General features: G+C 40.8%; 1 protein-coding gene and 1 long non-coding RNA gene across 3 annotated transcripts in view; one reads left to right on the top strand and one right to left on the bottom strand.

Moving 5' to 3' along the window:
• Nucleotides 1-15267, top strand: part of CRYBG3 (crystallin beta-gamma domain containing 3) — a 103181-nt gene that overhangs the window by 30382 nt on the left and 57532 nt on the right. Inside the window, exons 3-4 of the mRNA XM_031672287.2 lie at nucleotides 852-1282; nucleotides 7808-13964. Of these exons, the coding sequence (XP_031528147.1) occupies nucleotides 852-1282; nucleotides 7808-13964 (6588 nt within the window). The remainder of the gene's footprint in view (nucleotides 1-851; nucleotides 1283-7807; nucleotides 13965-15267) is intronic.
• On the bottom strand, nucleotides 6662-10092 carry LOC140698053 (uncharacterized). 2 transcript variants are annotated; one of them, XR_012075458.1, is made up of 3 exons: nucleotides 9994-10092; nucleotides 9131-9246; nucleotides 6662-7638 (listed from the first exon to the last, which is right to left on the bottom strand). It is a non-coding gene; the product is annotated as an uncharacterized lncRNA (long non-coding RNA). The 2 variants fall into 2 exon arrangements; XR_012075456.1 differs by having other exon boundaries at nucleotides 9982-10087.

Raw genomic sequence — 15267 nt, 5'->3', positions numbered from 1 at the left:
TGGCAGCTCGCTTCACTTGTATCTTACTTACGAGCAGGTAGAATGCACCCCAGAAAGTGTTTGGTGTCTGCAGGGGTTCCCAGTGCTGTCCACTGTTTGCGTTAATGCACATACCAGGGCTTTGTGTTTTACCGTCAACAGTTCATAGTGGGCTTTTCCTCTAAATTGATACATCGTGTTTCTGTCTTTCCTCATCTTCTTGAGCAACAATTTTCCACAATTGGCAGCTTCATGGATTAACACAATGCTGAAATGAGGAAGTCTGTCTAGGTGTCTCATGTATCTGAGTGTATCAAAATACTGTCCATTAGCTCTGTAACAATACAGGCTAAATTTAAACAGATATAAGATTTGCTATCATCTCTCTCTTACTTAAGTCTTCATACTTACCTTTCACTCTTCTCATTTTGTCCCCTAACCCCCAGTCATAGTAAACTCCTTAGAAGCTGAGACCTTGCTAAACCCAGAGTTGAGGAGAGAAGGAGATGGGAGGGGAGAGGACAGGGTAAGGGAGATGCACAAGCATCACACAGGCACTGACATCCTCTAGGAGGCATCCCCCGAGTTATTGCCTCTGCTCTCGCCACCACCGAATCTGGACCAGCTGTGACCGTTCTGGGCTCCCACGTGTGCTGCTCTTCTCCCTTTGTGACATTTACTGTGTAGCCTCGTTACAGATGCGCTGACTGTGCCTTTCAGTAGATTGTGAACTATTAGGGAACAGAAGCCATCTCTTATTCACTGATGTGTCCCTGGCATCTAGCGCAGAGTGTGTCATGTAATAGGTTACCAGTCAATCTGTGTTATTTTTTAAATGATGATGCTTATTATTCTCTATTTTGTTTTCAAAGATTCCCCAGAGTGAGGACAAGAGGAACCATGCTGAGAAGCTATCCACTCTTCCAGCACAGGAAGTTTCCAAAAAGCCAAATGACCTTTCCAGCTCTACTTCAGATGCCAAAGTGGGAGAAAGTGATAAACAGCCAAAAGAAAGCTTTTTTCAGTTTCTTGGTAACTTATTCAATATCTCAGGAAAATCATCTCTTGGTGAAGCCAAGCAATCTTCTTTTAGAGATGACCATGACAAAACTGAGAAAGATTTACGGAACCCCAGTGCCCGTCGTGAGGAAGGGGTCCTAGGGAAGAGGGCCACCGTCGGTGGCTCCCTGGGGGCCCAGGCACTTCCAGCAGAAGAGCTAGAGTCCAACTCAGCTGAGCTCTCAGATGCCTTTTCATTGGATACATCACAAGACAGTGAACAGGAAGCCAGTGATTTGCTAAAGTAAGTTTAAAATTTACTTAGCTAGAAAATTGAGCTTTCGGACCTAGTTTTTGAACCTTAGTTCTATTCATAGTAATTAAGGGGACTGGAAAAGTATGCTGTAACGTCCTTGCTACTCAGGGAAAACCTCTGTGATTCTGTGCACCATACATGTATTTTAGGCCCTTGGGAGCTATGTTAGGGGGCGGTATCGGTACCTTTTAGGTACTTTGTCATACTACAAGGTTTATTTCTGATTTGGGACTTCCTTGAATGGGAGTGTTTTCTGTTGTCTAAAGTATTCTGTAGTACAGCAGGCAGTGTGTTCAGTTATCTGCATTTTAGGAACAAAATAGACCTAAGGTTTGTGTTCACGCTCTGTCAGTATCTTTTCTTTGTGGAATCCAATTAAAGGGGTTAAGAAAAGAAATTAAATTTATACACTTTATTCATAAAACTGGCCTTTTGAACCTTTCCCACAGCTCAAAGAAACAAATCTTGCAAATATTTAAGGAGCATTTCATCACTCTTTTCTTCCCTTTCTGTGATTAACCTTTGGGCACTAACTTGTTTTTCTTTTACTCAAATGAACTAGAAGGAGTATTTTCTACCCCAAAAATGTTTATAACGATTTTGAGTCCATTAGATATTTTGTGTGACATAAAAGTATTTATTCATAACTAAGGAGGATCTGTTTTTATTGATTTCAATTTGACCTCTACTTGAGAATTATTTTTATTATTTGAAGAGGTCATCAATAATATTATTGTCAGATATAGATGATATCTTATAGCTCTGTAGTTCTTTGTAGTTCAAAGTGTCCTCGTGTGTGCTTTCAGTTAATTCCTCACAGTAAGTATCATAATAAGCATACGAGTCAGGGTATGCATGGACCCATATAGTTATTAGAACCGAGACCCAGATAGATGTGAGTTTGCCCAGCAAGAGTGATAGGTGAGGCTTGCCCTACCAAATGTTACAATGTACTGACAAAGCTACATTAATTGAAATGATGTCATACTGATATGATATTTGCTAGACACTTAAATGGAACAGAATAGACAGTCTGGAAACAGGCCCTCATCTATTTTGTGATTTGAACTGTTGAATGTGATCTATTGTAGAAAGGAAGACCTGGGGAAATTGGATAACAATGGGGAGAAAAAAATAAAAGCTAGATAGTCATCTCACTTTTATATTAAAATTAAAGTGGAATAAAAATGTTTAAGAAACTACAAAACAAAAAGTAGCTAAGTGTGAATTATTTTATTTTGGTGAGAAAATTTTCTAAGCATAAGCATGGTAGCAGAGAAGAGCATCAGGAAAGAGGTGATCAGTAGATTGGATTGCTTCCAGTTTTCAGGCTCCCTTATGTCAGACACCATAAACAATGGTACATTAAATCGGCAAATGAGAAAGTTATATACAAAACATATCAGAGAATGCTTTAACTGATAAGAATTTTAGACCTTAACTCACCAACAGAATAAAATGGGCAGTGTAAACAAATCATTCCAATGAAAGAAACACAAACTTCAAGTAAGTGGGGAAAAGGTTTATTCTCACTAGCAATCAAAGAAGTGGGAACTAAAATGAAAACTTTTCTCCTATTAAATTGATAACTATAATAATGAGTGATAATACTCTGGGAGTCAGAGTGGACATGGCTGATGCTCAGACTGAGCTGCGAGTGGACGGCATGTTCAGGGCAGTGTGGATCAAGAACCTTAAAAAGCTTGTGGGTTATTTCTAATGATGTGCAAAGATGTTTATTTGTGGAAACATGTAACTGGAGACAAAAGTCCAGCAGTGGGAAATGATTAAACTGGAGTACATCCGTAAGAGAGGATTGTCTAAAAGCTGTTCAAAGTGTGGTCCCTGCAGCATCAGCAGCACGTGAGAATTGTCAGAAATGCAGATCATCTGATTCAGACACAGTGATTCAGAATTATTAGGAGTGGGGTCCAGCAGTCGTAGCACAGCCTCTCAGGTGACTTTTTGGCTCCAAAGTAATTTAAAATGGAGGGATTTTTGAGGTTACATGGGGATTGGGTAGAACTGAAAGTCTGTGCTTTTTCTCCTTTGGATTTGCTTGGTAGGTCATGTTTATTTCTTTGGTCCTGGACAAGAGAAGATGGAAGAGGATGCTCTGCCTCTTATTTCTTGTTAGTAAAGCCGCCCTTATTAATAGGATAATTGCTTTGGGCAATTCACCAGAACCACCTCAGCAAAGAAAAGTAATTCTCAACTTAGAGGAAAGGAAAAGACCATTGGGCTCCCAGTTTTAGATATAGACTTTCTCCATCCCAGTTTCAGAAATCCTACAGAGTTATAGTTTTAGTAATATAAATGACTTACAGTTAATGATTAATAGTAATGTTAATGACTGACAGACTTTGTTAATGATTGTCAGTTCGATTGTCATATTACCACATGAAAGTTGAATACCGTTTTGGTTAACAGTTTATTCTGACAATATGATTAAGCACTGCTTGTAACTGATTTTAGATATTATTTAAATAATACATTTGGAGAAGGTATTTACTAATAATTTTGAGACTCTGCATTTTAAGAATTAAAATTGTTTTGGTTCTGTGATGTGACTTTACTAAAAGCAAGGATATATTTTTTATTAAGATTATGAACATATTTCAGATATAAAATGTTATTTAAAATTAAGAGCCTATACTTTTAAAGTTACTAGAATTCTAGGTTTTAGTTTCACAAAAAAATTTTGTTTTTTTAATATAAGAAAAAGTGAATTAACTGAAGGTTTTGCATTTTCTTTCTTATGTAAAAAATGCCCCTACTTGTTTTTTTCCCTTATAGGTCTTTCGTAATCAGGGTGCATTAAAAAAGGTTAATAGTTTAATGTAGACAATTTAAGAAAATAACCTGTGCTGTGTAATGCTGTCCATTACTATCATCAAATATATTTTTGATCACTATTAATACAGTTTTCAAAATTTAGACAATAATTTGAAGTGTGTTTTTAAAAAACTCTCATCAAAAAGCATTGTAAATGATTTCATTTTCACTTAATTAAAATAATAAACAGCTTCATAATTGTTTTTATGCATAACTGACCATGCATATTTCATTTTTAATATCCATAAAGCCTTTAAACCTGTTCAGTAATATATTTTAGATTATTTTTCATACATTAATTCATACTTCTGGTGTAATTTATATAGGAAGCTACCTCATTGTTGGGTTGAAATTCTTTAAAAATTTCTCTAGTTCTTAAATTTTTAACAGATTCATATCCATCATCAGAAACTCTAATGTCAAAGCCTTTTCATCCATTAAAAAAAAAATTGCTCATTTTGCATCTTTTCTTTACACAGAAAAGCTAAAAGCCTTCCCTACTGTGAGAGAGAAGATATTCTTAACTATGTAATTTGAAAGGGAATAAATATTAATGCTAAAAAAGTAGCTTAATCATACTTACTAAAAGTGAATTAGATACTTATGTCCTAACTCTATTATTTCCAGGCTGCTTTTATAGAATGTTCTTTGAAGAATGACATGTGTCTTTGGTTGACCTTTGTGGTGTCAGGTACCTCACACTTATCCAGGGTAGAGCACGGCCGTATGTAGCACCCGGGGGCCTAAAAAGCCTTCACATGACAGGTAGTTACAATTGGGCTGAAATGCGTAAAACCTTCTCAGATTTTTTAATATGTATGTCTGTTTTCTTAAACATTTGAAATGTCTAGATGTTTTACTTTTTTCTTACTGTTGTGTGGATCACATACCTCTAGTTATGTAGGATAAGCTATAGCTCCCGTGCACGGTTACATAATGCATGAAATTAATACATTCTTTTCTCTGTTCAGTTTGTGAAAATAAACCTTTTAAATTTTCTGTCTGTATTTATAAAGTTATATGTTTTTGACATTTCCATTTTCTTTCTATTTTCTTTACTAGGGAAAAACTTAACAAAGAACAGTTTTATGGTCTTAATACTATTCAATTATGAAGATTCATCTGCAGCCTGAGAAAGAATGTTGCAGAAAATAGACTATATTGGCATGACTAACCTGTTAAGAAGCTGGAGTGTAGCTCATCAGTACCTGAAGGGACTAATTATAATACATGAAGCTAAGCTTGCAACTTTGATGTTCAGTGCTTTAAAGATGGTAATATAGTTATTTAGTATAAAGAATTAATATTTGAGTTACAAGCATATGACTTTTATGCCCAGGATGCTGCAGGAGATTATCTCGTTAGAAATTTAAACTAGTTTATGTAAATCAATTTAATCAGTTTAGTTGAAACTACCCAGAAAGTTCCAAAAGTGGAAAACAATGATCCCCCTGCTGCCCAAAGGACTCCAGAAACTACCAAAAGGCTTTATTACAGTGAGCGGAAATTTAGTGAATTTGTCTCTGTGGTTTATTTTAAAAGAAGTTCTTTCAGATCAAAAGTTGCATTATTGGATTGATGCAAAGTAAAATGCCTTGAGGTCTCATTAAGATGGAGCTGGTAGTAAAAGAACCTAAGTTTACTGTACTTGAGGAGTAAAATTCTGGTCCTTATCCCTCAATGTCCTATTTCTTTGGACATCATGTACATTTTGGTGATCTTTTGGGGAAAAAAATGAAATGACTGCAACCTGTTGAAATTAGGTTTTAAGTGTAAAATGTAAAAGCTTTGAAAGAAAAATCAAATGATAAAACTTCTTGTCATTTGTTCACACTTCTGGATCTTTATATGTTGCTCTGAAAGACTCTTGTATTTTCTGAGTAATTTATACATTTTGATTTGGGATTTCACCAGTAACGTTAATTTACCTCTATGTGTTTTTCTCTTGCATGTTTTCTTAACAGGTTCCCTTAAAGTTTGTTTCATAACAGTCTTTGATTTGGTCTGAAACTCATGCAGCAGCTAATATCACTTTCCCAAGGCAAAGTTTTTCTCTATACATCTCCCTTGGTTGTTTTAAAATGGACAGTAAAAACAAATTAATGTATCTGATACAATTTTTTTTTCACAGTGGCAGTGTGGTAGGATTTTAGGGGCCAGCAATTATATAGATTGCAATAAGTTATTTCAGCTAAAATTCAAGAAATATGTAAGGGACGCAGTTGATGAAGATTTTACATGTCAGAGGTTTACTTTCTGTTTTATCATTTAGACAAATCTAGCATTTTTCATGATATTGCTTTCAAGATGGGGAGAAAAAACATTTTTGATGTTGGAATACTGATAAGTGGATTTCTTATTTATATGGATTCTATAATGTTTTGTTAATTATATGTTTAATCTGAAAAAGTTAGAACATACATCAAGTTTTTATACCATACATTTTTGTAGTTGGGACATGAAAATGTAACGAGTCCAGAATTACAAACACTTTTGTATCTATAAGAATTAAGACAGTCAGAAACAAATTGCTTAGCATTTAGAATCATGGCTTTACTTATTCATTAATTCACACAAAGTTATTAAATATATACCATTTGTCAAATCTTATGTGGGACACTTAAAAATACAAAGATAATGAAGATACAGTGCCTTCCTTCAAGTAGCCACTAAGCTAGTGGGGAAATAAATCAGTGCACAGATCTTTATAGTTTAATAGGGCAAGTTCTGTGCTCAGGGCCCTTTGCACCCACAGATCAGAGGCTACCTGCCCACTTTAGCAGTAAAGGGGTCCTGGAGTACTTTTGCTTTGAAGATAACTTGAGAGCTGAGTCTTGGATGACACTGGAGTTTCTCTCTGGGGCTGGAATTGAGGGGGGAAAAAAGGGTATGCGTGGAGGGTTGTAAGGCAGCAGAGCATGATGTGAGCGCTCGCAGAGGGAGAGTCTGCAAAGGAAGTTGGACGCTGAAAACATCAGGAACTTCATGTTGGGGTTGAGAAAATGTAGGGAACTTGGGCTAGAAATCAAGATTTCTTGGTTTCTGCATTCATTCAGGCAGTTTAGTACTCATTACGCTGATTGACTATTTGAAGAAAATATCCTCTCTAAACAGCATATTTAAAGGCACTTCTGTCATTTACTGACTTAATACATGTATACGGAGTGCTTAATGCGGGCTAGGCATCCTGCCAGGTGTTTCCCTTTACGGCTTTTCTACTGCTGTGCTGGAAGTTGCTGTTCCACATTCACATCTAAGGGAAGGAGGAGAAGCTTGCTATGATGCTCTGATATGGTGGGGAAATCAGTGATGTAGCCATGCACTTGCGCTATCGATATGAGGCACAAAGCCAGCGTGGTTCCTTCCAGTCGGGATCAGAAGTAGAACCCAAGCCTCGGATTTGTCAGCCCACATTCTCTCCATTAACCACCGTGAGAGAGATGAGCATAACCAGGTGAAGGAGCTCAGACGTCGATGCTGGCTTGACATTCACATGCTGCTGATCAAATCTGTGTTGTGTTTAATAAAGATAGGTTAGACTAAAACATTCTAGGATGTCCTTCCCAAATTAGGACATACTAAGAGCAGAAAAATTTGAAAGATACTTCACCACAATTTCTAGGATTGCTGTTAAGTGTTACTAATTATATTTCCTGATACTCTTATTTCTTTTTGCAGACAAACAGATGGTAAGCCAGAGAGGCCTTTGGTAACATACGCAACATATCGAGGCCCGAGACAGATGAGGAAATATTTGAAGCAACAGGCTGTGTTGGAAACCGTGAATCCCTCAGCCAAAGAAAATGAAAGTTCTGACTCTAGTACGAGCACACACATGGGCCCTGGAAGTGAGGTGGAGGCTGGGACGGTGTCATTGTCATCAGCTAGCACAGACGGATCGGTAAAAGGATACGTGCTCGAGGGCCTGTCAGAAGACACTGATTATAACGAAATAAATCTCAGCACAGAAAGCCATTCAGCAAACAACCAAGAACTGCCAAACACTGCTTCCAAGGATGTTTTAAATGAAAACGATCCTGGGGGACCTGAGAGAAGAAGTTCATCCCCTTGTGTGACCAACTCCAGCTCCACTGTTGGAGAATCTGACTCACAGCACCATTTAAGCTGTGCGCCAGTTTTGCAGACTGACAGAAATTTGGTGTGTTCAGTGTGGTTTACAGGAAGTAACAGTAGCAAAATTCCTTGCAGCCCAGACTTGCAGAGGACAGCTACACCAGGAACTATGGTAAAGGAACACAGCTCGGTGATGAGTGATGGGACACTGGTGCAAAGAGAGGAGCACGTGGAGCCTGAGAACCCTGCTGTTTCTGACTGCTTCTCCAGTAAGTCTGATAGGAGCAGCACCACCAAACCGGGAAGTGCAGGCTTGCCAAGTCCAAGTAAATCAATTAGGCGTGAAGACCTGCAGAAGCCAGAGAGTAAGTGTTCCGACAAGCAGACCATAGATAACTCATCAAAGCAGGCTGCCAATCATACCAGCCCCATTGCTCTCCAGAGACATGCTGTGACAGACACGGAACTTGTAAATGAAGGAAGCAGGTTGTCTGCCCAAGACACACAGAAAAATTTGGCTGTTGCAGAAATCAAGCAAGAAACCGAAAGCATCTCAGTTGGTGAAGCCAAAGCTTCAAGTCATGTCAAAGCTCCAAAAGATAGAATTGAGTCCTTACCCAAAGATACTGGCCAGTTGTTTGTAACAGAAACCAGAAAGCTTGATTTTAGGTCGCCGGGCAAAGCGCCTCCCCTTGTTAGAATAAATCAAAAGGACGCTGCCTCTGTAAAACACATCCGTGAATCAGCAGTTTTAGCATATGGAGAAAATAAAAGAGCACTGGAACTGAATTTTGAACTTAATAGAAATCACATTTCAGAATCTCTTCTTGATTCTGAGAGTCCTCAACCAGCCAAAGCATTGCTTGAGGCCACAACATCTCTTAACCTTGACCATAAAAAATTAGATTCCAGTACTTCATCTCCTACCTTTGTTTCCAAAGTTGGCCTGCTAAGCAAGTTGGATAGTCCTGTGTCCCAGAATGAGGGTTCTTCTCTGCTGGTTGAAACTCGGAATGTCAGCATTGCTGGTATTTCCAATCAGCCTAGTAAGTGTCAAGAAAAAAATGTGACAGATCATGTTGAGGCTGTGGACAGGGGGAACCTCCCTGCTTGCCGTCACCCTGAGCATCCATCTGCAATTCTTGAATCCAAAGCTGTTCTTCCTGATAGTGGGGAATGCCAGTTTCCCCTAGATCTTCAAGCCAGGGACACCCACTTAACTGCAGTGGACTTGAGCTTTGAGTCTGAAAGCCTCTCTAAGGACCACAGTTCCACTTCATCTCAAGACCCTAATAAGGCAGAGTTAATGCTGTCAAACACCACAACAAGTAAGAACGCTGTAGAGAAGTCTGACTCTTTCTCCTTGGAGACCAAAACTGATAACATTGTAGAAATTTTATCGAAAGCTGAAGTGGATGGTCAGAGCCGTGTTCCTGTTGCGTCACCTTCTAGAGGAGGGAAAACTCTAGGTCTCTCCGAAACACCTATTTCCCAACCAGGGCCCACAGACACTTCTTGGGATAAAACTTCGTCTCCACTTGAGATGACAGATGTGCCAGCAAAGCCTATTTTGTCAGAACTGACTTCCCTAGAGCTGGGACAGGACAAAAGTTTTCAGTCAGTTGGTCAGAAAGAGACTAAAGAGAAATATTCAGATGCCGGCCTCAAAGAGAATTGCCAAACTGAGGTTTCTCCTTCTGCTTCCGAATGTCAAGGTGTACAGGAAACAGAGACGGAGGCCTTAGGTGATCCTCCTGCTCTGCTCCAGAGTCATATACCTGGGGCTTTACCTCCTGCTCATGCTGAAAAAGTCACTGGGCAAATGGCACAGAGTTGTGAAGCCAACGCATGTGTGATTCCTCGACCTTCAGCTACCTGTGGGACAGAAAAGGTTCCTGGTTTTTCAGACATGGCAGAACTCAGCTTAACTAATACTTCCCCCAGCTTCCTGGAAACTGACAGCACGAAAGTGAACCCGCCTCTTCTGGATCCTGGTATCAGTTTGGAAAAAAGGGCTTTTGCGTCTGAGGATTCAAGTTTTGTTACTGATCCTTCTGTGCTGAGATCAGAAAAGGGAGCCTCATCTCACAGAAGGAGAGAGAACATTCATCTCCTAAGTGGTGGTACTGACAGCGTGTCTTCTTCCTCCAGTAACTCTGAAGAAGTTAGCGTGGGTGCGAGCTCACACAATCCCCCAGGTGACTTTGGTTCTGTAAAAGTTGCCACGGGTGGCACAAACGAAGGTGCCTCCTTAGCTAACCAGCTGTGCCCTAACGGCTCTTGTTTGGAATTTGAAACATCTGTCACAGCAGGGGCAGAAGTCACCCCGCTTCAGGAACATTTTGGGAATCATCCTGGGATGGTGTCTCTTGATTTCCCAACTGCTGCCCAGTGTGACAGTCCCCTGGCAGCAGGGGCTGGAGCCGTTGCTGGGGCTCCAGCGTCAGTTAACAGCTCAAGCCAGCAGTGTTCTGAAGTGTCTGCTGAGCACATAGAAGCAAGGAGGAGAGCACATGACCAACTTGTGGACCTTGAAAATGGTCTGCATAAAAAGGCTGGTACATTGATTGGTGAGATCTTTAATTCTGTCAGGGAGGAACTAAAATCCAAACACACAGTCGGTACCTGCCAGGAGCCTAGAACCATACACGGCATAATGAATCCAGGTGCCTTGGAAGTAAACACCCCTGAGAAAAACCCCTCAGAAGTGACACTAACAGGGATCCAGCTGGCAGAGCATCTGGAAGAGCAGGCCGCTGAAAGCATGTCAGAAGCCCAAGGGGAAGAAAAGACCTGTGATTCGCCTACTGTTGGTGAGAAGAGCCTCCTTGCAGATTCTGCTAGAATGAGTGTATCTTGGTTGATAGAAGATCGAGCTAGGGAATTGGTCAATGAGATTATTTGTTCAGCCCAAGAAACCTTAACAAATGATGCTTTTGAAGATACAGAGGATAGCTGGGATTCTGAACTTCAGGCTAATACTTCAGAAATTCTGAATAGTGGTAGTGTTAAGCCGTGCGATATAGTAAGGGAGTTCTTAGTGTCGGAGCAGGCAGTAAATCAAACCACATGTGAAATTAGTGAAAAAGTTCTAGATAGATTCTTTGCTGTAAGTAACTTAGTTAATAACACAGAGTCAATTAAAGGAAGAGAAATTGTTCTCTACCAGAAGTCCCCATTTTCAGGAAATAGAGCTGGGCTGTCTGATAGTATAAGTTTGCAGGAATCAGATACTGTTTTACTAGCTGAAGACACACCCGGTACAGGGTTAGATGATCAGGCAAAAACACATTCATTTCTCAATGGGGACTCTAAAGAGAAAATGGAAGTGGAGTGTGCTGATAATCACAAAACTGAGACAGAGGATACAAGAACTCTTGCATTGAATTTCAAATGGCCTCCATTTGTGAATGATGACATCCATGTACCCGGGACATCTAAAAGCAGTTTGTCTGATACTTTTGTATGTATATCTGAGAAAAGCTTGCCAGGACACAGTAATAAAAGCACACCCCTTGCAATGTCAGAAGTAGGGAAAGTGCACAAGAAGGATACTGAAGTAAATGTAGGAAAAATTGAGCTTATGCCTTCCATGTTAGAAATGGGGAAAATAAATAAGAAGGATGCTGAATTGAGTGTCTCAAAAACTGAGGCAACAGCTGACATTCTGAAAATGAGAGAAGTAAACCAAATGGATGCTGAGAGGTATATTGAAGAAACGGAGGGATTACCTGCCAGTTTAGAGGTGGAAAAAGCTTATAAAATGAGGGACACTGAAGGGGGTATTGGCAAAACTGACATGATTCCTGTTATGTCAGAACTGAAAAATACCTATCAAGAAGATGCTGAGAGAATTACTGGAAAGACTGAAGTGATTCCTGCTATGTTAGAAATGGAAAATATTTACCAAAAGGATGCTGAAGGAGATATCGCAAAGACTGAGGTGACACCTGTTACATTAGATGTGGAAAACATTTACCAGAAGCATGCTGAAGGGGATGTTGGCAAGACCGGGGTGACATCGGTTATGCCAGAAATGGAAGATACCTACCAGAAAGACGTTGAGGGGACTCCTGAAAAGGCTGAAGTGATACCTGCTACATTAGAAATGGAAGATATTTATCAAAGGGATGCTGAAGGCATGATGGACAAAACTGAGGTGATACCCATTACAATAGAGATGGCAAATACCTACCGAAAAGATGGTGAGGGGATGACTGGGAAGACTGAAAGACCTATGATGGAAATGGAGAACACTTACCAAAGGGGTGCTGGAGGGGTGCTTAGGAAAACTGAAGTGGTACCTCCTCTTGAGCTGGAAGTGAACAAAGCACCCTGGGCAGCAGTACCTGCCTTCTCAGAAATGGAAGACGCATGCAAGAGAGATGCTAAGGAGACCACTGGGGTGATAGTGCCCAGGCCCTCTAAGACAGAGACAGAAGGAACGTCCCCAGGAGATTCTGACGGGACTGTCAGGAAACACAGAGTGTTGTCCTGCGTGGTAAACAGTGAGAAAACGTATGGGACAGGTCTGGAACTGCCCGTCACACGAGTGGAGGCCACACCTCCCACACCTGAGGCTGGGGCAGCGCGCCAAGAGTGTGCTGAAGGGAGTGCGGGGGAGATGGCGAAAGAGACGACGGAGATGAAGGCGGGCTTGATAGCGTGTGACACCAGACTCGCCTCCTATTTCAGGGGACATGAGTCACCTACGCTGAGTAAGGATTATGAAGGCTACCCAGCAGTGCCGCATGTTCAGCCCGAGGGCACCCTGGGAAGGCCGGACAGAAGGACACCTGTTGCTGCAGTGCCTAAGAGAACAAGACACCTAGATTATGGGGACGAAAAAGGGGAAGCCAACTTGGCCTTCGTTTCTCAAGATGAGCAAGAAAATTCTTCCTTTACTATATTATATGAGGAGCCCCTTCGAGATGAGGACAAGTGTGCTACTGCAGAGGTAAGAAGAACACGTTCTCTCTTGGTTCCGGACACATCCACCGACAGCATGACTGTTTTCGCGTGTGAAAGGTCTGAGAGCAGAACTGACCTCGTCCGGCATTTTGAAAAGGAAACCAAAGTAGGTGAGGCGTTCGACGGTGATAGTTCAGACGTGTTCTTAGCAGTGGAGGCCAAACGGTACAAGATCTATCCCTTAGCTCTGTCTCCCATTTATGAGGACGACAGCTCCCAGGAGGACGTTCTCTCCAGCGAGGTCTCACCCGGTCATCACGGCTCCACGAAGTCAAGGGAGAGTGCAGACCAGCCCTCCTCTGTTCTGTCGCTTCTCCAATCAGTGTCAGAGCGTTTAAAGTTGAACTTTGAGGAAGATGACAGGCAGGAGGGAGGGGAAGAGGAGGAGAAGGAGGAGGAAAGGGAGGAAGAAGCATCACATGAAGGAAGTCTGAGAACTCGAAGGCGGGAAACTGTTACCTTCAAGCTGCCAGATTCTTCTGTCACATTTTACCCCGATGGTGACCAGGAAAGTACTGGAACTTCTGAGACTTCGTATGTGATGTCAAATGAACCCACTACCTCTAATCTGCAGTTTGGATTGTGGCCAGAAAAGGCCTCATTTCTACAAAAATCCGACCTTACTTCCAAGCTGCACTCTTCTCTGAAGAGTGCTTACCATCAGTACTTGCAGACTTCCAAAACCCATTGCTCGGAAAAAGGAGCCAGATTTGGTGGAGTTTTCCAGGAACCCGTGTCAAAGTATTTCTGTGCTCAAGACACCTCAGGCCGATTGAGCCTCTTCACAGAGGTGAGTTATTTTGATTATTGATCAGTGAAGTAGTGCTTTGGGTCATGAAGTGAGCTAAAAGCTTATTAAGAAAATAAGTGTTTTGAGGTTGTGTAAAGGATTTAAAAAACACCACCGGTTAACTTTGTCCTTTGATGGAACTGTACCATGATTCAGCTATTTTAGCTGAACTGTTATATTTCAGAAAACAGAATTGCTTCATCAGAATTTAAAAGGCAGAAGAGAGAAGCAAATTATTTTCCAGTTCTTTGCTAATTTTTAGTTTTCAAGCTAAATTAAGTGACAGCATTCTGAATTTCTCGAGGTACTGTATGTGGGAAAATTGTCACTTTCCGCTGAGCGTGTGTCTCACGAAATATTTTAAAATATTTTAAAATATTTTAAATGCTTAAAATATTTTAAGTGTTTGCTTGACAACAACCTCTCCCTGTAATTGCTCATGTCCTGGGTCCTACATAGCAGGGCAGTGAACAGACTAATTCAGAGGAAAGGAGAGGAAAACATCATAGCCGGAAAATGTCTTGAAATTCAGTTACATCTTTCTTTGCCTTAGAAGTATTTAAATGTCTAATATAGAATATTCATCGAACATGGGATATTCCTTTCTGACATTCCCAAGATCATGGAACTTTCTCTAGGATTCCCAGTGGCGGTGTCTTTACTTTGAATAGCCTTTGTAACAGAATAATAATTGAATACCAGCCAATAGTTTGTGAGGCAGAGTCGTTTTAAATGAAAGGTTGGAATTTGGAGAAGTGTTTCTTCAATGGTTCCCTATTGCCTACTAAGCCAAGGGCAAGCTCTTTGCTCTGGATTACAAGGTCGCCAAGTTCTGTTTGTTTAACCTTGTCTCTCTGTGCTCTGGGTACACACCCTATAAGAGATAAGTACTTTTTCTCAAGATGTCGTCTTCCTGGAATTTTTTTCTCTGCTACCCCTACCCCAACCTGCCACGTTTTTCACTTATTGAAAGTCCGTTTTTCAAAGTCCTCTCCATACCAGTTCCCCAGATAAGCCCCTTGGGAACGGCCTTGTGCCATCACCTCCCCTCCACGCTCATGCCATTCCCCTTGATTTCCATAACCTGGCGTTTTGTTCACCCAGAAGAGTCATGGGAATGTGATGGTCTGTTTCCCCTTCCTAAGCTGTAAGCTTCTTGAGGGCAGAGTCAAAACATTATTTTCCTTTATGTCTACCTTTACATTCCTCGGAGTATCTAGAGGTGCACCTTACAGCTAATGGTCACTAAGTAAGTATGCGATAAGTTGGATTTGTGACTGCTAAGAGAGTGAACTGTGTATCT

The sequence above is a fragment of the Vicugna pacos genome, chromosome 1 (assembly GCF_048564905.1).
Source record: "Vicugna pacos chromosome 1, VicPac4, whole genome shotgun sequence".
NCBI lineage: Eukaryota > Metazoa > Chordata > Mammalia > Artiodactyla > Camelidae > Vicugna > Vicugna pacos.
Note: the sequence above shows the minus strand (reverse complement) of the source record. Positions and strands in the feature narration are given on the sequence as shown.